This window comes from Scatophagus argus, chromosome 4 (assembly GCF_020382885.2).
Source record: "Scatophagus argus isolate fScaArg1 chromosome 4, fScaArg1.pri, whole genome shotgun sequence".
NCBI classification, from domain to species: Eukaryota; Metazoa; Chordata; class Actinopteri; family Scatophagidae; genus Scatophagus; species Scatophagus argus.
The window spans coordinates 16613348-16637810 of record NC_058496.1 but is presented as its reverse complement, the minus strand read 5'-3'; the positions used below and the strand labels follow the sequence as shown (position 1 = coordinate 16637810).

The 24463-nt window shown below is 39.9% G+C and overlaps 1 protein-coding gene across 1 annotated transcript; it reads left to right on the top strand.

Moving 5' to 3' along the window:
- The first annotated feature begins 2298 nt into the window (after positions 1–2298).
- On the top strand, positions 2299–23847 carry LOC124057368 (calcium-binding protein 7). The gene is made up of 5 exons (XM_046385512.1): positions 2299–3297; positions 18301–18444; positions 18596–18708; positions 19675–19825; positions 21459–23847. Exons 1-5 carry the CDS (start codon positions 3189–3191, stop codon positions 21587–21589), a joined length of 648 nt encoding a protein of 215 aa, XP_046241468.1. The 5' UTR covers positions 2299–3188; the 3' UTR covers positions 21590–23847.
- The last annotated feature ends 616 nt before the right edge of the window (positions 23848–24463 follow it).

Sequence of the window (24463 nt, the reverse complement as noted above, 5' to 3'; positions counted from 1 at the left end):
ACAATTAAATTTGTAGGGGATAAAAACACAACAAACGGCGATAGCTTTTTTTTCTCGATCTTTATAAGCTTTTTTCTTGTAAAGAAAGGACAAAACTAAATGTCTGCTCTTCTATTTAGGCAAGACAGTCATACACTGGATGCCTTGCTTACACAACAAAATGCATGAAATATTGAAATCACTTGCAAAATGCAGCACAAGTACTTCTGTAGTTCTGAGTCAATAAAAAAATATACAGGAGTAGCGTTTTGGTGATTATTCAGAGACTATAAGAATACAAAATGAGTTAGAGGATCCACTTTACAACTTGAAGTCTTGGAAAGAGAAACTTATGAGCAGATGAAGGCACATGGCTCCAGGGTGATGCATGGTGACTGAGGGAAATCTAGAACTCAGTGAGGGAAATATTGGACACTTGAACCCACAGCGTAAAACGTTGGATCACTTGGATCATGCTGCTGAACTGTTTGGGATTATCTGATGGTCATTTTTTGCACTTCTAAAGCTCAAAAAGACCAAGTTTACGTTTATGTCTGTTCATCTGAGTTGCACCTGCTGAGTTAATATGGACATTAAAACTTGATTTTAAGATTTTGTTATGGATCTTTTTGAGTTTATTATTATTATTGTTCTATTATTGCTTTTCCTTTACTGACATATCATGTACTGTCAACTTATCTGTTACACTTCTTAGGATGAGAAGGCACCCGGGTTGCAGCATCAGCTTAGCAGTTTTAACCTGCCCACCTCTCACATACACAGAATGTGGACAGCCAGAATCTCAGAGACTTTATACCCTGGCAGGCGTAATCATTAAACATTTTCAGTGACAAAAGAGCCCTGTGATGCACTGGTGTCTGAACACTGTAGCTATTGGATTCTGAAAGTGGTCTGACCTTCAAAGTTTGCTCCTGTTGGGAGGGCTGTAGGTAGACTGTTTTTGCAGAAATAAAAGGTGCCACAAGTCACCCGAGGACAAAAAGTTGGTGGTGCCCTTTTGTGTCAAGCCAGTGACTCTGGGACACTGCTGACACTGTCAGACTGACCAATGGTCTGCTGAGCATTAGAAAATGCCAACCAGCACCGTGGATGTTCTCATGTGTGGAGAATGTTACAACTCAGTGACCGAGTAAAACTGGAATATTGGAGAAGTTTAAAGCTTTTTTGTTTTTTTTTGTTTGTTTTTTTAAATGTTCTATAATCTATTCAGACATTGCAGATTATAACTGATCAGGACTGACCTGTGGCATAAATAACAGACAGATTCCTGAGTTAGGGCACCGACTTTTCCAAGCTGTTTGTACGTACTAAGCTTAGTGTCCTCAAAATGTTTTTCACAAACTGCTTTATAACAGAGATAGAGATACAAGAGTGAACCAAAACATTAAACTTGTTAGATGGACAATTAGTGAGTTGAGATCAAGTATAAGGCAATGCTGGAAGGAAATGTAGATTCACGTCAGTATTGGAAAAAAAATCCCTGAAAAAGGTTTCTGAGGAGCTAGTAAATGTTATGAAAACTACTTTATTACTTCATACAACAGTAAGTCACTTTTACTGCTTTGTTCACCAAAACATTCCCCATAGGCCTGTCAGATATCTTCCTTTGTTGGTTATAGTAGGACATCACTGGAGGTTATGGCCAACTTTATCTATGAAGCAAGAAAAACATTGTAGAAATTATGAATGGAGAAAAAACACAGTAAATTTAGTTTCCTCTCCAAAAAAAGTAAGAAAGACCAAAAGAGATCCATGTCAGAGAATTACCAAGTGACAGCGCGAACAGCGTATGGTCATCAAGCATTCAAGTGTCTCCATTCAAGCCCGAACTGCTTAGCCAGCCACTTCCACTGAAGACTACAAGCGTTCGTTTCATCTGGGTCGCTCTGCACAGAGTGGTGCAACAAAAGCATACAATTGGAGATGATGAGACAGAAAGCTAGAGGGAATTTTAACTCCCCCCAACCCCCCACCCTTCCCCCTCCTCGCTCACAATTTGTAAAACACTGAATGTCACATTAGTCAAGCCGACTAAATCAACAGGAAAAGCAATTTTGCGTCATAGCAAAACTTTAACGGTGTTATGGTTTATAATTGAAACAAGTGGCGTCGCAATGCATTCATTTATGCCGCATAACACGGGGAACATTCACCCACCATGTCTAGCCATCAATCACACTACATGGTTTTAGTCTAACATTTAGTCTAACGGGGATTGTAAATGAGCAAAAAAGAAAGAGAGACAGGGAGGGAGGGGTGTGTTTGTGTCTTATTAGAAAAGGATACTGAATGTGTGTATGTGCAGATACATGTATGAGGGAGATGGAGTGACGGGGGGTGAGACGGGAGAAAACAGGAGAGAGAGAGAGAGAGAGAGAGAGAGAGGACTACATATCAGATCCACACAGAGAGCTTCCTTTCACAGGAAAACACACTCCTTCACTCCTCCTGTGAGGTTGGAACAACTGGATCGCAATGCGCCTCGGCGCCAATGACCAATTACGAGCGAGCCAGCAATTACAATCTTTGAGGTTCCGGACACGCGCTGACCTGTCATCCTGTCACGCTTTCAGTGGACACAATTTTTAGGCTATTTCCCCATCAGCCTTTTTTTAAGCGTAGCGCGTCGCTTCTGTGGATTGTATGCAGGAGGCTGGGTCTTGAGGACGGAGTGCGTCAAGTGAGCGCACGTATCCAACAAGTGGATGCATGAAATTTGCTAGCAGCTGACAACCGGTGGGACTAAACGCACCAACAGTCAGTGGATTGATAACCCACGAATCTGTGTATCGACTGTTTTACCACAGAGCCAAATCACCTGCAGTCATTAGCTCAGATGTGGAGCTCGCCTTGGTTGATGGTGATGTATGTACGCATGTGCACGTTGTCTCGGTCTGAGGTAGTTTTTATATGTAGTGACTTTGTGTATTAATCAGGAAACTGTGTTTTTTAAGCTCACAACAAAACTGCAATGAGGTAAGACACCCCACACATTTTTTTTTTCTTGCTCATCCGTCGTTCACCAAAAGCAAGATTTTGGCGGACACGCTGCGGAATCCACCTCACCCCTCTTCTCCATCCATGGACTTGTTTCTCCGTTCCCTCGGTGACCGTGGGGGGAAGTTGGGATCCTCTCTGTAGACATTTCTGTATGACGAGGGCGCAGGTGGCTGCCAAAGGTCGCAGTCATGCCGATGCACCCAGTCACCTCCACGTTGATGTACCGGGGGATCTGCACCATCCCCGACATCCTCTCCTACAGCGCACCGGTTAACCTGCCCGAAGACGAAGTTGAAGGTGAGATGTTACCTGTTCGTGTATACCTGAGGATGTTCAAGGCTGGTGAGCAACACACAGGCGGTGTTTATTTGTAACAGGCTCATGGCAGTGTGTGTAACCGCGCTCCACTCCTGCGGTGGAGCTCATTCAAACAGACGCGCCGTCAGAACCTTGGACAGCGCTCTTAAAGATGTGAAATCACTGATTTTAAGCTTAAAAGATGCTCGTCTGAGGGTTTGGGATGTATTTTCCTCTTTTCTGATATTTATATATGATACAAAATGTGCAAAAATAATCACATTTTGCTAATAGTGTCACTCAAAGATCAGCTATCATGTGTTCAGTTCGCTTTCATTGATTGCAAATATAGACTTGCAGCTCATTCAAAGGGTTGGCTGCATGTGCCCTCAGTGTGGAGCTGTTTTGGTTAAATAAAGTAAGGCATCCCTGCGCCAGGCCAGCAGTGATGCATTGGCTCCAACTAGAAGCAGGAGGATGGGTGGAAATTTGGTTCATGGAAGCCCGATTTCACTGGATTGTTAAGTCTGGCCACACAGACTTTCTGATGGTCGGATGGTCCCGAAGTGTTTGGTATTCCATCTTTTTTTCCACCTTTTCTGGAGACTGTGAGACTTTCGGCTACTAAATGAGTCAAGTCAACATCCAGGGCACAGTTTCTCATGATTAAAAAAGTTATCTAAGAAGCATATTTCTACATCAGTCTACAGAGAATATTCATGCCTGGAGCACTTGTGATATGAACCTGCGACATCTGCACATTATCATGCAGCAGCCCCTGGGACATCATTCAATTCCCAAAGCGTGTGTGATGACAGTAAGTTCTTGCGTTGTTGCCATGTATTCAGTGCAGTGACGCTGTGAGGTAGCTGACGTATCCCTGCTGTATGATTTGTTCAGTGCTCCTCACATCTTTGCTACCTTAGTAATTTACACATTATTATATAAACAAAGCTGAGATACATTTTTTTGACAGATGCGACTGCTTTGGTGGACAGATTCAGAAACATTCAGTGTTCATCAATATCTTTAAAAGTGATGCATTTCTCATTAAGTGAACACTGAAATGTTTATGTGTCAATTACGGACAAGCTGGGTCTTGCGAGAAATCTGTCAGAGGGTGCTGGTGCTGAGGTTCCCTGGGAGAAATAAGAAATTAACTGTTAATTGAACCAGGAATTGCACACATTTAAAAATACACAACCACACACACAAACGAGTTTGCATCTGCAGTATGTGCAAGATACACTCATACACACATAATAAGGTTGGCAGGGAAATGCTATTCATTGCTGAGGTTGATATTAATTAGAAAAACCGAGCGCTGAGGCCAAATATGAATTGGGTTTGACTCCCAGCAGGTCTTCAGTGCTGCCAATAGTCAACATATCCGTTTCAGAACACACAAGCCACAAGAAATATCCAGAAAAGATAAGAATGGGTGCAAGATAGATGAGGCTCTTTTAATGTTCGATATATTGTACTTTTTTTTTGGCTTTTTGTGCTTTTCTGTTTTGCTTTGACACCCAACAAAGTGAGCCTGTGATAAAAGAAAAGTGTCAACATGTCAGTGCCAAAAGCCCTGCACGACACCATCCCTGCCCATGATTACAGCATTGCATCACCAAATGCTTTATTGTCAAATGTGATTTCCAGTATACCGAGACCTTGTTCGAAAGAAATATATTTTATGCACAGCAGCAGCAGAAAAAAAGGATAAAAAAAGATGGGTGTCTTATATTTCAATCATTTGTTATTGATTCCAGGAGAAGCTTTTGGCTGTTGAGATTGAGGAATCTCTGTTTCCTTCACACCCGCCCACCTTAATTTACAGCCCAGCCTGAGGTGCTATAAACAGACAACACTTCATTTTGACTTTGATTAGTCAAATTCACTTGTACTGCCATGCTGCTGTCACTCTGTCGCAGGACTAAGTGAGCCATTTGGGCTTTACAGCTCAGCGTATAGAGGCAGTTTGACTGGAGAAGCGATGGGATGCTTTGTTGTTGAGAACAGGAGAGCCCGAGGTAATGCACAGTTAACAGCAGTGACAGAGCCGTTTTCAGCTCTTGAGCCTTAGCGATCCTGTGTGAGGGATGTCCTACAGGTTGTGAAAGAGGCAGTGTCACTGAGGGGACTGAACGCTGTGGTTGTGTAACTGAGTTTCAAAGCTTTACCTACCACATGGCACAAAATGGGAGTAATCTAAATGTGACAGAGCTGATTGGTTTGTCGATTAAAATCTCCCAAAAAGTAAATACTTTGCCGTATGCTTTTAAACCTAGAACACTAACGTTAAAATTAGTAACACCATCACTAACGTTGGGTATATTTTACCCGATATAATATCTCGGATAAAATACAGTTTATCACACCAGCGTTCATCATGCCATATAGGACACACAGTGGCCACCTCTTTTTTTTCTTTCACAGCTGTACTGAGCACACATTTGGTCGAAAGTATCAACACATCCCTTCATTTGGTTGTAAAATTCGATCACTTCAAAATTGTGTGGGTGAAAATCACCCGACGTTAGTGTTCTAGGGTTAAAATGATATTTTTAGTTTTTAAAAACAGTCCATCATATTTTCACCTGCTAATAGGTGGAAGCAGCTGGGGTCATAACATGTTCCTCCCAAGTAATTTTTTGTTTTGTTGTTGATATATTTACTCCCTTTATTGGATGTTTCTTTTCAATTTCTACACTAATCTAACTCCATAAATCTCATTGCTCCTTTTGGGATGTCAAGTCCCCTTCAACAACATACGTGAGATTTTTCTTTTTATCTTGACACGTGATGATTCTAACTAATCTCAATAGAAGTAGTTATAACCATGGCTTTAAACTGAGACAGACTCAGACTTGGACACCTCATCTGTAAAACATGGTTAAACATAATGGATTTTTATTTACTCTGTGTATCTAATTGATGTTAATAGAACCTTTTATGTAGTGTTGCTTTCTGAGATCCAAAATAAATCGATTAGATTATCAGTTATTTGAGTTTTATAACCGTGATTCAGATGTCTCATAGATCTTATTGAGCCAAACCATAAGTAATGTCACTATACAGGGTTACATGCCGTACACGTCTTTGTCCCTGAATTAACAAATATTTATTTCTTTTTTTTAACCATTCAACATAAATTATTTTCTAATTTAATAGGATAGCAATGCTTTCTCATAATTTCCGCATTTTGTTACCTTCAACAAATGTGCAAGGCTACGCAGCAGAGACAAGCTTTACCATTTAAACCAAAGGTCAGAAGGAAAGAAAAAGAATATTTAAAGGAGATAATTTGGTTGGTCGGTAGGAGCCCAAACAGAGAGGAAGTAAAGCCAGTTTCAACAAAACACAAAGATGTTAAGGATGTTAAGGTTGTTATTGTGCTTCATGGGTTGCAGATACTGTGCAGATTGACAAGTTCTAAATTATAATATGCACTGAAGAATCTTGAGTATATGTTGATCGAATGAGAGACGTGTCAGCCTCAGTGTCTCGTCATTGCTCTCATCTCTTGAGAGACGGACGAGAATTGGTTGGAAGTCTGAAGTGTCACATACATCGGCTCAGCCGTCAGGGAGACGGGGCTTTGTCACGAAATGAAATTGCACATGAGTGCAATATGTGTGTGAATGCATGTATAGGGGCAGGAGCCTCAAGCCCTTTGGCACGCATAGCCAAGGACTTGATTTTCAATTACTGGCTTGGACACCCCAGGGACTGGACCAATGGCACCGTACTTTGTGGCCAAGAAGGCTGTCAAAGCTATAATTGGAACAAAACACTATTTTTCTAATGCTCGATAAGCCTGCATGTGTGTGGTGGAAGGTGGGGGGTGGCAGCAAGTACCTTAATGTACAATAATGCGAGTGTAAATTGAATTCGACTCCATATTCTCCATTTCCCCTCCTACACAAGAGGGACTGGAAAAAAAAAAACAACATTTGGTCATATTACAGGCGCTCGATATAGTTTAGACCACCTCCACCACTAAAAGACACGAGCACACACACACACACACACACACACAGCTCAGTGTCAATATCACTGCAGGTGGAATTAAGTGGGCCCATTTCCACAGTGCCTAACAACAGCCCTATTGGAAGCAGCTTCAAAATAGTCCCTGGGCTGAGCTTAAGGCATTTGTAACGGTCCCTGAGTGAGGCTCATGTAAACAGACGAAGGATTTTCCAGTAGACACGAGTAGAAGATAAGACAGGAGCAGAAAGTTTGCATATTTCCTACAAATGTGTGATCAGTGCATTTTAGCATTTCAGTTTACATGTCTGACTTTCCTTTCAATGTTTCACACTTTTCTCATTTTCAGAATTGGGAAAGTTGAGATTGAAAAGAATGATACACATCAATATGTCTGCCTTTTGGTTGTTCACTGCCTGTCTTATGTCCACAGCAACTACTTGAGGAGTTGAATTCTACCATTTGCTTAATGATTTAAAATCAAAACTCTTTATTGATTTGGGTGTGACAACAGAGTTTACTAATAAATAGCCAATAAATGCTGACATTAAGGTAAATCAATCTATTCTACATACATGAACAAACTTCGAAAAAAAGATGAACAAAAAAAATTATCCTCTTGTCAATGTATGCTTAAAACGAGGAACATAATAGCTGCAAAAAAAAAAGACGTATCCAAAGCCACAAATATAAATTAATTCATAATAAAAAGCTAAATGTTGTAATGATCGCAATATTCTTTTTGGAAGTAAAATGTCAATACAAATTATTCTTGGTCATTTAAAAGTCTTGCAGAGATTAACCCACAATTGCAGCATTAATGAAACAAGACAGGGAAAGCACACAGGAGAAGTTCCTTTATTTACATGGCAGCCATTTTCGACATCATATTTGATATGGGAACCCCTTTTTTTTTTTTCTTTTTTACAGATGGATCCAAAATATCCATCGGCATCAGTATACTCCAAAAATATGATTCATATCCTTAACATTTTAAATTATTTGGTTCCATTTCTGGTGTGTTTGTTTGGCCATGAAAGCCTTTTCTTAACACTTTCAAAGAAACATGAAAGTCAAACCTGTCACAAAGCTCCAGCAGGGACAAATCTCTCAAAGAGCATTTTAAACTCACAGAGGAACTGTCTGTGGTAATCGGAATCAACGCAGCCTACAAAGTTATCTCTCCATTTGTTCACGCTCGTGGCAGAGTCAGCGAGGGCTTTCCTCATTGCCAGAACAAACGCAGTTTGAGCTGTCACCCCACCCCAGAGACAGGAAGCGGAGCTGTTGCAAACAGGAAGTGATCTGAATAATGGAACCAAAGTCGCTAAAGTTGGAACTCAAACTCAAGTTGGATTTATAGCAACTATGTTTACATTCTTTCTTTTATTTTGTGATATAAGTCTTGCCTCGTCTTATTAGTGAGTTCGAGGTGATAGGCACATGGACGCTGTGTTCTGTGATTGTTGTGCATTATTTGTTAAACTTTGAGTGTTTCTCTTTTAATCTGCACAGCAGTTCTAACCTCAACAGCAATAGCAGCCCAGGAGACTAATTGCATGTGTTGTAAATCATCTCAAGTGATGCTCAGCTCAAATATGTGCATTCTGATGAGCTCAGGTCATTGAATAAGATGAAATACTAAATGAAATATTTTATATTCCGCGCTGTTTTTAAATCTTAATTTTCCTTTTCTGAAACTGCAGCCCTGTCATTTTAGCCTTAAATCCACAGCTGAAATTTGTTAAAAATTAACAAAACGCCTACTAACAACAACATAGGAGAAATGGGCATAAATAAATGAAACCAGTCAGCCAATCAAGTATCTTTCAAAAGTTAAAACCCAACAACCATCGACACACAAATAGGTTCAGTCTTTACATCTGGATGATGACAGCTTGTGATAGAAGATTATGCATCTTCTTCAGTCATAAATATGCATTTAAGAACATTTTCTTTAAATATTCTGACTTCCACACTGCGTTTTGTTTTTGAAATTAGTTCACTCTCAGTTGTAAACATTTAACACATGCTACTGGGGCTTCCTTTTGAATATTTTTAGTCATTCCCTTGGCAGAGTTTTTGGGACTTTGCAAATCACTTCGACTGACAGCTGCTCAAAAACTCTGATACCACAGTGTTCCTAATGGCATAAACTGCCTGTGAGGCGATCTTGATGTTTCTGCTCGACTCCCACTGTAGGTGCAGCAGAAAACATTGACTCATTCCTTTGCCCTGAGGTGGAGGGTTGACTTCTATTCCTTTGGAAATACTTACATGAATACAAATGAAGATATTTAAAGAAACAAGCATCTGCTTGGCAAGGCAGAAATTATGCACATAACGTATTGCCGGTGCAGGATCAGTGGGCGTTGTGGGGGTGTACTTCCAAGGGGTCAACTGAGACCACTTTATAGCATATGCTGCAAAGAAGATTTGGATAACAACACATGAACAAAAATGACCAATCATGATGGTAGTAGATATGCTGGCTCAGGAAGGTGGAGTGTGCCAGCAATCCAGATGCGTTGACCAAAACCAGACGCTTATTTTACTTCCCTGTTCATTCCAACTATTGACTGCTTTTAGCAAGGCTCTCTCCCAGGAAGCAAAAATAGATCAATTATTGTTCTTTCACAGAAAAAAAAAAAAAAAATCTAATTTTACCATTAAACCAGAGCTCCCAAACCAACAGTTTGTTTCCCCTTGCAAAGGTGACAAAAAGTTATCAAAGCATTCCATGTCTGAAGCCAAATTGAAACAAAAAAACTGAATCAAGCTAATAAATTCCGTTTTTTACACTCCCAACACTATTACATTTCCACTTTCTGCCATTCAGTCTGGCAACGTCAGTTCATAACTCAGATGGCTTTTTGTTATTACAAAGAAGAAAGACATGCAGCATCAACAGCACTGACTGTTGTAATTGTTAAATTACTCCAAATGCCTGTAAAGCCTGTTGTATATTCAGAGTTGTCAGAATTTGACTTTGGTTAGGTTAGATTTGTGACTTGGTGAAATAACATTAGTGTGCAGGGAAGGTGTCATGTATGGTGAAATATCAGTGTGCTCTCTTTAAATGACTGAAAAGTCCAGAGACTTTCCTGATTAACATTAAAAAAGGTACACATTTGGTTGAAAAAAGGCACACAAGCAGCATAGGAAGATTAAAGTCATCCATTTGCACCCATGAAAGCCTCCTGCTTGTATATGATCAGGCTGAGGACAATAAATCCAACTTTGTCCAGCTTCTTGTTACTCCATTAGTCCTCAACCATTTCCGCTCTACCTGCATGATGGAGGGTCGTCTTACACAATCTGCAGAGAGGTAGACAGGTAGAAATGGATTTCAAAATGATTCTCCTGGTTGTATCACCTGCCTAGATGAGACAGGCAGCATATGAAAAAGCTCTACTTGACACAGATGGTGATAAAAATGTGAGCACAAATGAGCTGCTTCTCAGAGGGTGAAGTGACCCAGCACCAGCGCTGGAGAGCTGCAGGTTGTATCTCTCTAGTAAAGCTGCTTTTAAAAAAATATATATGGTTTTGCGAAATGTGGTGTTTGTGACGCTATTATTGGCTAAAATCTTAATCTCTAATGACTTAATGGAATTCTGAAAACAACCACTGAAATGCTGCTGCTTGCAACTTGAAAGCAAAAGTTCTACATTTTGGAAAATATGCTTATTCACCTCCTAGAGGAGAGTTAAAAGAGAAGACCGATGCCACTTTAATGTCTGTACGCTGAATATGAAGCTACTGCTGGCAGCTGGTTATCTATATAAACTGGAAACAGAGGGAAACGGCTAGCCTGGCTCCATCCAAAGGTACCAGAATCTGTCTATAGTACCTCTAAAGCTCTCTAACCAACATCTCATTTCTTTAATCTCTTTAAAATCAAAGTCAACATTTACAATTCATTGTTTTACAGTGAGTTATGTTAGCTCTGAGGAGTAGCCAGCAGAGACTCCAGTGAGTCACTGTGCTTAGAAAGAAATGGTCTTGCACATAATCCCCTGTAAAAAAAAAAAGTGATTTGTCATTTTAGAATTTGGTTTTGGTACTAATTTAAAAAAAAAACCCCAAAAAACAAAAAAACAACAGCAACAACAACAACAAGATGAGCTTTTCGTGTTACTGATAGGTGGGTTTTGTTAAACAAGAACATCACATGATGCACAGGTGCTCAAAAGGCTTTTCCACATAGACATTGTGACAGAAGCAGCTATCAAACAGTGGCCAAATGCTTTTTAATGTCAGAACCTCCTCAGAATGACTCGCTCCACTAAATTTTCCAAAAGGTCAAACATTTCCTTTAATGTAAACACAGACGGAAATGTTCTACACATCTATTTGGAATAGGTGTGTATGATGAAACACATCAGCAAAAATGTTGTAATTGTTGTTTGATAATTTGTGGTTCTTCAGTAGTGACCACTTAACGTAGTTTGAACATCTCAGGTCACATAAACAACCACTGTGTCTCAGTTGATCAGATGCTGTATTCTGTCAAGTTGTGATGGTAAACATGTGGTGCAGATTAGCAGGAAATGTCATGAAATGCTGGGGTTACTACTGTTGGGTAGGTTAAAGTTAAATCATTCATTTTCCATTTTGATCGATCGCCACGAAGGAGTGAATATAGCAGACTTTATTACCTGTGAAATTAACTGTGATGAGTTCTTGAAGGTGAAGTGCTTTTCCCCTGGGGTAATATTTCCTCCCTTTGATGAGCAGTACTGCAAAGACTACAGCAGACAATAAGCAAATCCAGCGATAGAATACGCAAGTGAGTACTGTTAACGTGGTGGAACTGATGAGGAAGTGTTGGATCAGCTGTAATGCCTAGTAGAGGCTTTTGATTGTTCACATCTGACCTTTGTTTGAGGTGCTTCTCATGGGTTTTTCGCCTTGTGGATATTGGCCCTGGCTCAGCTTGGTATTGGCTGTGATGATGAAAACTTGCAGCTTTGAGAAAACATAAGAGGGATTGAAGGGAAAAAAAAATGCAGACAGATCAATGACTTCCTGTCTTCGCTGGAAAAGAGACTGATAGAAGCAACAGAAATGGACTGAAGTTTCATGACCTTTCACCAACTTCAGTCATTCAAGGTCAAGTGGGCTTTAAGAAGTTGGCTCAGGGATTTTTTTTTTATTGAGGATAAAGCACCTCAACCTTTCCAACATCTTTTTTCCCTGTACCAGTGTCTCCCTGTGGTCATGTTAGTGTTACATTGGCGAGGTTAAAGCGCTTCAGATTTTATAATGGAGGGAGGAGATTCTATCTAAACCCAGAGATGGGATTTTTCTTTAAGACATGGAGGACTTTGACTCTGCCATATACCCCTTTTGAATACTCTGGGGCCTTATTAGAAGCTAGAAGCTAGAAGTTATGGTAATATTCAAATCTTCCTGGTACCCAAGTCAGCCCCTATCCAGCTAAAGATGGATTAAGGTTGCTATGGGGGTTTAAAAATAGTAGGTTCACACAAACATACATGCACGCACACACACCCAAAGCAAAGCTGTGTTTTTCTCACACTGATAAGGTCTTACATAAAGAGTGGGTGTGCTGCAATTACAGATCCACAGCAGTCCTAAGCAGATGCAGGTCTGACTGAGGCGAAGAGGATCCCTACCTCTGTAAAAACAGGCCCCGGATTACATTCACGGACACTTCATGGCTAGAAAAGCTCCGGCATTAGCCTTTTCTGCTCGAAGTACACCGCGTGTAATTAGCAAAAGTTTTCACTGATGCTAAATTTAGCCTGAAAAGGGGTAAAGCTTTGCTGCAGGCATGCCTCGAAAATCCAAGTAAATATTTCCCATGTGATGTGTTTCAGTTCTGCAAGGACGAAGAGAGTTAATTTCACACATTTCTTTCTGATTACTTTTTCTTTGTTATGATTGTACAAACAGAGATGATGACATTCTTAAAATACTGTTCACTTTATCACTATACCGTCTAGAGTCTTGAAGTAAACACCGCACAGAAAGTGGATGACGTTCCCTTTGCCACTGATGTTTCAACCTGAATTTAAACGTTTTCTATTTGTCTGTCTGAATCAGCTCCATTTCCAAGTGATTCCTGGCTTTGTCTGGTGCTGCATACAGTTCACAGAGTGTTGTATATCACTGAAGTGCACTGGATCCTCGCTGCAGTACAGAGACACTGAACGGTGTCTGAGTAGAGCAGCGTAATGGGAATACACTGCACCTTTCTCACGTGGGAGTTCAGCTTCAGATGTTTGGCTCTTGGAGCTCACGATCTTAACTTGGGCTTTTCATCCTCTGTCAGATCACACCACAGGGGAATGCATGGCATCACATCTTTGAAGGCCAACAAGCACCTCTCTACATCAAAGCAAACACCACATGCTTTCAACAAATATTCAAATATTCACGCCTGCCTGGTGGAGCCGAGTGCAAGATGCAGCAACAGCAGATTCTAAATCTAAAAACAGAAAAATGAACATATATGTAATTAATTAGGTGATGAAGTAAAATACAATCAAAGCTGAAAGGGAGATTAACTGGAGTTTAAAGAGGCCAGAAGCTATAATAAAGTCTGCAGCATTAAAGAAAAAATCTAATGTGGTGACACAGGTCACTAGAGGTACAATTTGGCTTTGGCAATCAAGACTCAAGATTCAAAGATTCAAAGTGTTTATTGTCATACGCACAGTCAGGAAACAGATTTCCATGTACAATGAAATTCTTACTTTGCTGTCCACAGTGAATGCAATAAAAAGTTTAAGGCATATTAAAAAAATAAAATAATTTAACAAAATAGGTAATTTTAGAAGAGCATGCAAAAAGTAAACATAAAATATAAACTATGAATAAGTAAGGTAAAGTAAAGCTATATATATATACTGTATATGTGTGCATGTGTGCTACATCAGCTGTTGTGCAAAATTCAGCAAAGAATGAATAATTGTGCAAAAGCTGTCAGGAGGTTAACAGCATGGTGCAATTATTGAATATTAAGGTGAGTGCATGGTAAATGACTCAGTGCTATGCACATCTTTGCTGATTCCTGGTTATTCAGCATTAACCACTTCCAGAAACTCCAACCCCAGATGACACTTTCATCCTACTGCCTGAACACACAAAAATGTAATATGATTCACTGTCATTCACGTCACCTTTATTCAATCTGATTATCGAGTCTGTGATGGCAAATATGACGAGCACTTTCTCATTCCCAGAGCGTGAAATACCACTGTTTTGGCATGTTCTCCCTGGCGTCTCATACAGATGCAGAAGGATGTGCTTCCAATGCAAACACACCCGTATCTGTATCAGAGGATCACAGCAAGTAGCCGACACAATGTGGTGTAGTTTACAAAGCAAGAACATCCAAAGAGGAATGGAAGATGGGGGTGAGTGGAAGGTCACACACATGACTTACACACATGATACAACACAAGGTCCTGTATGAAACCTAATTTTCCTAATCCTAACCATGTGGCTGTTCTTAAACTTAACTCAGGTGAGGTTTCTAAGCTCATGTTAGAAAAGCTTCATGGCAGGAAATGCGTTGCCTGCTAGCCATAGATGCTACAGGGCACCCTGTGCATCTGGATGATATGCGGGTGGGCACAAAGCATCTGTATGTGACAGTCTGGGATGACAATGTGTTAGATCCATACTTGCAGGTTTGTCATTTGGCAACTACTAATGATCATGGAACGCTTTGGGAAATTAAAGATGCTCTGATCAATATTTCATATTAACAAGGGATCAAATGATAGTGTGTCATGTGAAAGTGGTTGCTCGTACTGACAAACCCACAGGGACTCTGCAGTTCCCCCTGAGCTGTCGCTGTTTTGGTTCACTCTTAGCACTCACCAACCCAGTTTCCAGCTGCATCTGTTTCCAGAAAAACCAAACTCTCAAATGTGATGAAATTTCTCTAGATATCAACTTGGGCTGTGAGAAATTCATGATGGTAGCTTTTATTATATTCGTTTATTTTATACCACACACAACAGTTGTATGCTATGATACAATATAAGCCAACAGTGTGAAAAAGTCAAAGCTCCTGTCATTTTGGCAGAAAATAAAAAGAACTCTATTGTCTGCTTGATTATTTTTTTGCCTTTATAATTTGGTTTGGCAACATGAAAGTGGAGTTACTGACCTGTGTGTGGTCAGTGTGTGTGTGTGTGTGCCTCGTACTTAGATCCATTTATTTCAAGGCTACATGACTAAGCGGTGGTTCATTTTTGCCAACTGCCTCTCTTTTATTGGGCAGGACAATTCAGGTCATCTGTGCAGGAACAGACCAATATCAGAGCTATTCAGCTGACTTTTTTCTTTTTTTTTTTCTTTTTTTTTGCCAGAACATTTACAGTCATACAGTCAGAGAGAGAGAGAACATTTTGGATTCTGACAGAGGCAGTCTCTCAATTACAAGAGAGCAAAAGAGTCCCCATGGTGTACTTTGAATTTGGACCATTTTGGACTCACTTAGTAAAGTGAAAATGGAAGAATCTACAGTAGTTCTCTCTCCCGAGGACAATTATGACAGATAAACTCCATCTGGATAGTGTGTAGTCAAAAAGAGAAATCAATTTTTTGGGGCAACAATTAGTCAGCCTCTTTTGATAAACCAGAGTACTAGAGTCATTCTAGTAGCACTGTCCAGATTTCAAGCAGAGTCACTTGGTTTTGATATAATATTTGTAATGACTTTACGTGTTCCAATTTTATTGTTGTGAATCTTACTGGACTATATAAAGCGCTCATTATATTTCTATCCTATGTAGCAAATGGTTTGTGACAGAGTATTAAAATCCTTCCACAACAAATTGTACCCATACTTCATTACACAATACAAACAATTTTTTTTTAACATCCAATTTACACCACCGACTAGTTATGATTCGCTCACCTTGGCCTTTGATCAATAAATACAGCTTTCAGGGGAGACAAAGTATTTGTTAAAACTATTTTGGCACCTTATTTAATATTGTGCTCGCCTCCTGCGTGGCTGCAACATTTGTTTTTTTCCACAGTAGTGTGCCGAAAAGCCTCTCTTCCAAGGTAAACAGATGTAACGGGGACCTCAGGTGGATACTGATATATTGTTATTCCATAAGCAATAAGATCACAGCCAGGGAAGGGGAAAAACACATTCAAAATATACCTGCAGCAAGACATTTTTTTTTTTAAGGGAAAAACATTGTGAAGAATGGCTGCAGTGAATGTCACTCTGCACGGTTTTATAAATTGCATGCCCAGATGTAATCCATTGTAATACATGATTGCCAAGTACCCTTGTCCCTGTGGCAGGGCTTCTATTCTGCCGATGTGTACTTGATTACAACAAACTATTTCCTGAAGCCGTGCTAACCCATTATACACAGAAAGACACACACTGTTTTCTTGCCGTCGTCGATATTTCATGTTTTGATTTTCCAACTGAAATATTTGTCACAGACTGTCACACTGTGGAGTTTGGCCTGAGGCTTGGCCATTTGTTGCCAGTCTGACACAAATCACCAGAGCAGCAATTCCCATTTACAAGACTTTGGGCTTTGCAGCGGATTTATAAAGTTTATATGTTATTACACCTCAGTAACTAAACAGCTGCTAATTGGCTGTAAACTGAGAAAGGAAACTGATTTAAATTTGCATTTGAATTTCTATTTTACCTTCACTGAAGGCTGTTATTGTGTGTAAACTGTGTAACACATTATGCATTATTTAGCAACATCATTCAGTCCTTGTTTTGTTTTCATTAGTCATTCAAAACCACACTCTACAATTCATCTAGAAAGTCTTTACTTTGACCTCTTTTATAAAACTCAGCCTGACCTCTGAAGACTGAAAATAGTTTTTACATGACTATCTAGTGATGCGTTTTATGGTTTATGAAGATTTACATCATCTCTACACAGATTCATATCCTGCTCTGCTGTTTTGTGTGCTGATCAGCCGTGAGACAAAAAGAAGGGACAAGTCCAAAATTTTAATTGATGGATGCTATTGCATATAAATGAGCATACCTCATGAGGAGTGAACAAGTAGAGACTGGGGGGACATGTGCAGTGTGTACATAGTGTGTATGAATAGAGGAATTAAAAATTTCCTGTCCTTATTGTGAGCACATCTTCCAAGTGTTCAAACTGCGTCCACTAGGAGCAGAGCCCAGTCTGAATACAACTTTGACAAAGTATAAATGATGTTTTTGTTAGCATCTGTCCTCTGCCTGATTAAACTATCAGCACGTCACTATTGGTCTTGGTTAATTTTTCTTTTTACCTTAGCTTGGTAGCCTGCTAACTAATTCACGTTCATGCTGTGCTTACTGCCCAGTCTGTCGTTCTGTGTTTTACACGGTTGCAGATGTCCCACTGGACAAATAGAGTCATGTACATTAATATTCTAACAAGGTTATTGTGGTTGTTTCAACTAAAAAAGCACAGGAGAGTTTGTTTGACTGGGAGGAGTCAGTCCCATAAGTCTGTATCTTTTGTGTGATTGCTTTGAATTGTTAAGATTTGCATAGTCTGTTAGGTTATGCATATGGTAGTGTGACTACCCCTTGTCTTTCTTTCTAAGAAATTACTGGGCTAATAGGAATCTGGGAAATACAACCATCAGAATACTTTTCCCACCTCACAGCAGCAGCACATGTTCCTGTTAGGTTATTTTTGCCATTAAAGCATTTTATATTTTAGCAGCATAGAGAGTTAGACTTCATAAATTTGATACATCCTTACAAAAATTTTAAGTACAAGGAAGTCAGAGAATACTGCACTTTAAAATCCTGACAATTGGTCCACAACTTTTTATTGTAGTGTATTTTTCTGATTATTATTTTGGCTCTTTTTTTTGTCATTTTACTGCTGGAATTTGTTCTCCTGAGCTGCCAGCCCCCATATAAGTATGACTCAAACACCGATGCAGCATAACAAATGTGTCTTTGGTGTGTGGAATATTTCGCACTTTCATATCCTGCTGTATGGCAAGACTTCATCTTGTGTATCTGTGTCTTCTCTGCAGAGATACGCGAGGCCTTCAAAGTGTTTGACCGCGATGGAAATGGGTTCATCTCAAAACAGGAGCTGGGGATGGCCATGCGCTCTCTGGGCTACATGCCAAACGAGGTGGAGCTTGAGGTCATCATCCAGAGACTGGACATGGATGGTGAATCAAACACAGCACACACACAGCTTGGATTCTGTTGTATTAAATCACATAGCACAGAAACAGTTTGCTCTGTATTTGCCCCCAAAACTGACCGTAGTTGACAGAAAAATTAGCAACAATAAACACCAACTGTTCCTCCTTTCTGCAGGGGACGGACAGGTGGACTTTGAGGAGTTTGTCACTCTTCTGGGCCCAAAGCTGACGGCAGCAGGGTTGCCAGATAAGTTCAACGGCACTGACTTTGACTCTGTTTTTTGGAAGGTACTCATTATTCAGTCACTCATTTCCTACCCATTAGAGAGAAAATAGACAGAAGAATCACAGCTGTGGCAAACCTCCGAGCACCGCAATATTTAGACTGCGCCATTGTTTGACTTTAAGAGGAAAAAAACAGTTTTAATTACCACATCCACCGGGTCTTTAATGGGAGGATTTTAATCTTGGAGAGGTTTGGATTCCCCTAAGAACTATGTCCTTCATCAGGACTTTGAGCTGATATCTCCGCCTGCGTGTGGCGACTTTCTTATTACTTAGAACATTAAAGTCAATTTTTATGTAAAATAAATATTAATTTATTTACTGACACCTCATTAGATAATAAACTGCTCACTTTGACAGTGGGATGAAATTAATGGGATGGAGATTGTGTCAAAGCTGGCTTTGTTGTACAGTAGTTAGGGGAAAACTGCGTCAGAGAGGCTGTCAGAATGCAGAGCTCCAAACCAAGTGGGGAAAAGATGGGACTTATCAGAATTCTTGGTGCAGTACAGTCTCAAGTAATGTTCCCTGCTGAGAGCATCAAGAAACCCAAGGGACTGCTGCAAAGGGTGGATAGCTTCACATGACATTATATGTGAATAGTAGTATGAAGCATGTGCTGCCGGATTGATCACACACAGCCTCCAGTCACACTGTGTGAGCTCGGCTCTGACCGAGCTGAAAATGAACATCGTAGATGAACTTTTCAAACAGGTGCAGGTCCTTGAATGGAATTTTTGCAGGGATTTTGGTTTTCAAAGAGTTTTTTTTTATTCATTTCTGTAATTTGATTAAATCATGCATAAATCCTTTCAACACGTTTTTCTACACTTTGCTATTTCTGCTGGTATTGTTCACTCTCTTTGTTATATGTGTGTGTTTTCCATAGGGGCGTGTGTGTGTGTGTGTGTGTGTGATATCGTGTCTGCCAGCCCATGTTAACATTCACTTATGTGTGTGTACCTCCAGTGTGACATGCAGAAGTTAACGGTTGAAGAGCTGAAGAGGCTTCTGTATGACACCTTCTGCGATCACCTTTCAATGAAAGACATTGAGAACATCATCATGACTGAGGAGAACCACATAGAGAACCCTGAGGACTGCCAGGTGGATATAGACAGTAAGGAAGAACCTCCTATACTTTAACAGAGTGCTGCTGTACTTTGCAGCACATGGATAACTGGCCAAAACTTGATGATATTGTGTCCATATGTTATGACTGTATAGTTGTACACTAAAGGGTCACTTCCCCTCTACAGATGGTAGGCTATCAAATGTTGAACTGAATATTCCCAACTGTCATTTTGAAAAGGCTTTGAGCATCACAAATACACTTAATCTACTTTCATTAACAGAAAAAAATGTGGAGGTAGTCATCCAAAGTAAATAAAATCAAGATTACCTTCGTGAGATACTAGAAGGGTAAGCGAGGAGCAGCATTTCCCTTCGAAATTGCATCAAAGATGATATAGCTTTGAGTGTTGTGCTTGAAAGCTCATATGGCCATGACAAGACACCACATGACACTGGATTATTTATTTAAGTGTTGATGGCTTTTCAATCGCCAGATCTAAGCACAGATATTTTTAACCTTTTACCACAGTCCAATGAAAATATTTTAGCGATACCTTTTCAATTAACGCATACAGATTTCACTCTAACAAATTTCAAATTTCTCAGTCAGGACATCGTTCCGTTGTCACAATTTTGCACCACAATTCAGCAATCACACAGAGAGGACTGTGTTGCTGAAGCAGCAGCGATATCAGTGTCTCCCAGCAGCCTCAATAGATCATAATGTACTCCAGCCAGTTATCAGCAGCGAATGAAATTGCTGTGCCCTCTTATGTAGCTGTTTTGTAATTTGAACAACTGTGCACAGCAAATGGCATTCCCTCCCCCCCCCCTCACTTTCTCCTCACCTGAAAAAAATTACCATGCTACTGCTAAAGCTCTATCCACCTACACAGGTTCTGCATGGAGAATCCCATCCTCATTTGAAAGTCATTGTCAGAAATGCGGGAAATCCCAATCTGAAGTAGAAGCAGTAGTGAGGCAAATAAAGGCACATTCAGGGACAATTTACCCAGTGAAAAAGTAAATTACACCTCATTACAAACCGGGGCTTACTGAAGATGGCAGTTGCCACCTGAAAGGGTGGAAGTTTCCTTTAATGGTTCATCTACAGATCATTTATCTAAGGTGCAGGTGTATGTGGGAGCAATTACACAATACATACTTTCTGTTGTGGAAGCACTTTTTGAAGTTGAAATTTAGTTAAAAGAAAGATCAATGTTTAAGCAGTTTGAAATATGTGAACAAAAATTTGGACAAAAATAAGGTACAGCAGACATGAGAGTTTCTTTTTGAACATTTTGTTTTGCTTCAGCTACCCTCAGTTCTTACTCTTAGATAATTCTGCAGGTGTACAAATGCTTTCTCTTGGAGCGCTAGTGTTTTGATGAGCATCTTTTAATATGCCAGCCAGACAACAATCCATTTGTTTGTTGTTCCAAAACTCCAGTCAACATTTCAATCTACGCAGTTATACAGCATACAGGTGTGAAAACAAATCTTCTCTGCAGTGTTCATCCCTTATAATTGCGTTCATGTAATTGTAAGGTTTTTGTGATGAGCTCTTTCATTCGGAAATTACTCTCAGATACCTCTCAAGCATTAAATAGCATCTGATTCAATGGACCTTCAGGTAATCTTTTTTTCTCTCCCTCCCACCTCCTTTTTTTTCTGTCCAGGTTCCAGCCCAACGCAACAAGTCAAGCAAACTTGTGTGCGCAAGAGCCTGATATGCGCCTTTGCCATCGCTTTCATCATCAGTGTCATGCTCATCGCAGCCAATCAGGTGCTGCGGAGTGGCATGAAATAAGAGCAGCAGCATTTTCAGCCTTGGCCACCACCTAAAGGCTGCCTTACAGACAACTGACTGAGTAGATCAAGCTAAAAAGAAAAGAAAACAAAAGAAAAACACAAAACACGAAAACAACAGACAATCACACAGCTGTAAAACAGGACGGCATGTGACTGCACACAATAACCGGAGTCACCATGGACACTACATGTGCAGGAATGTGTCTTGGGGTCAGAGATGAGTTTCAAGGATAATGGGACCTCACAACGAGACAGCGGTGTGTTTGAAATACATATCACTCTTCGTAAACAACATTTAGTATTCATTAGCTATGTGCATTTGTTGCATTCAGTCTGGTGGCAGCTATAGAGAGAAATGTAGTGACTGTCCAGTTCTGTATTTGTCCAGTGTACCATGCAGTTTAGTATAAATGAGTAGAAAGAAATCTGTGATGTATTGTGGGTACAACGGAGAAAATGTATTCTTGAGGCTGGAAAGGTCTGCAGTGCACGGTGTTGTGGAGATAATGTATGTGGTGCAACATTGCTCAAAAAACCACTTGAGAATAACAATAGCTTGGTGAGGAACAGATAAAATGGTTCACAGGGAGGTGTATGTGATTGTGTGGATGGGTTCACTCATTCACAGGCTGCAAGACTTCAGTCTTAGAAGGATGGAGGTGAAGGGTGTTAACAGTTCTGGGGAGAAAGGTGTTTCGGTCTGGATGGACAGGTAACTGGCTGGAAAGTGGCTGGACGTGCAGTATTCACTTCACTCTCTCTGTCTCCACAGTGAGGCTTCGCAGGCCTCAGAGGATGACCATCATCTATGCATGAAATGCATGGATCTAAACAGTTGTCTTGACACATCTGTAAAAGTTCTTATCAGTGTATTAGTCATTATGACTGTGTAACAGAGCTGTTTTCAATTACTTCATGACAACTGTGAGCAATTGTGTGTGGTGCGGGGTATCAGCAATCACAACATAAGTAAAGCATACAACTGCATGAAAAAGAAGGGCTGCTTTAGTACATGCTCGTAAAAATGAGTTGCAGGATTGCTAAGCTGTGGGCCTTGTGCTGCACCCGGTGTCCGATGATCATCTCTCACTGCCACTCAAGAGCAAAACAACTTCAAGATATGTGCACTCAACCATTTAAAGAATATGCATCAAAACTGATCTGGTTCATAGTGCTGATACAAATGAGCAGGAATGTATTTTGTTCTTTTTTAAAAATTTCTTTTTCATCTGGATGCATTGCTATGGAGCAATAAATGTGTGTAAAATAGACATCTGACAATGCTTTTAACAGACATGAATCTTCAAAAACAATAGCAACAATGGACCTACTATCTGCTGAGGTCAGAAAATTTTCTATAGCACTTTTCAAATTAAGGTTTTGGCAATACAACAGAGACGCTGGTCTGATGTTCAAACAGGGTACAACCCTTTGATTCAGTGAGATACGACGGAAACCTGTAAGTCAGAAATCGGCCACTGATGTTTTCACAGTGGCCAATTTCAAAGTGGTGTAAATTGTTGCAATAAAAGATGAATATCTGTGAAGCATCACATGAACGTGATTGGGTGTAGTATAGATTGTTGTGCATGCATCTAGGTTAGGTCTGTCAATATCAATGTGTGTTGTGCATATACACCAACTTGAACCAAAGCTTTGGAGGAATCAGCAACAACAGCACTGGGCCACATGAAGATAAAATTAACATTTGAATTATACTGAAGTACCAGAAGTCAAAGGCATTTGTTTTAAAACCAAATTTGAATTTTCAACAGGACTGCCACATGTTCAGAAAGTCAAAATGAAAAAAAACAAAAACAAAAAAAAAACACTGCGATATAGAAAACAAAATAATTCACATCTTATGAATATCCCTTTTTAGGATGGCTATTGGCAGCTCCCCAAACTTGGATCTCATACAAGAAGCAGAACCTCACAGGGGCAACAAAATTAGACTATTCTATCGCCCAGAGCCAGACGAGCTAACGATTATCTGATGCACCCGGGCAATTTGTCAGAAGTGTCAACTCTGTGGGGAACATACTCAGAAAAAGAGAAAAGAAAAAGCCCATTCAATAACAAATACCTTTGTTTCCATTTTGCACTTTAAGATGTGCTGCAGCGCACAACAACAACTCACCGCCATGATTGTTCATCCATTTCCAGATATAGTTTAGGCATAAAGACTTACTTTACCATAGATGTATCTATTTTTGTGATAAGAATGTGATGGATTAGAATAATAACTGACTGACAAATGATGCTGTCTCTTTAGTTTTCTATTATATCATGACCTGAGGGAACATTGTCATGGGGAATAAAGTTAAAATAATAATTTGCCTTATTCTTTGAGACACTTTGGCATTGTGCGTACACCAAAAATACACCAATCACGGGTTTATAATTTACCACCAGAACAAAATGTACAAACCAATATTTATTTTCTTTTTACAGATGAAAAAAAAAAAACTGTATGAACATGTTGATAGTCTACTGATTGTTCTATTTCCATTGTACTGTACTTTGATACTTGTCTTTGGATCTTGCAAAAATATTTATTGACCATGTGATATCTGTTCATTGACTCCACCTGATGTTCTTCTATGTCTGTAGAATGGTATTTCACATGAATAAAATCATATAACAACAATGTTACACAATTCAGATTCATCAAATCCTCAGTCAGGAAGCTCAAGACAACCCTTCACAATCCTGAGGATCAGCTTTCACTGTATTGACTGACATGACATTTCAGTCTGAAACCCGTAGAAAGAGATTCACTCACGGAATCCATGGAAAGCTTTATTCCATTTTACTCTCCAGCTTGCCCGAATGTTTTGAGCCCCATCTGTCACATTTATCCCAACAGTCG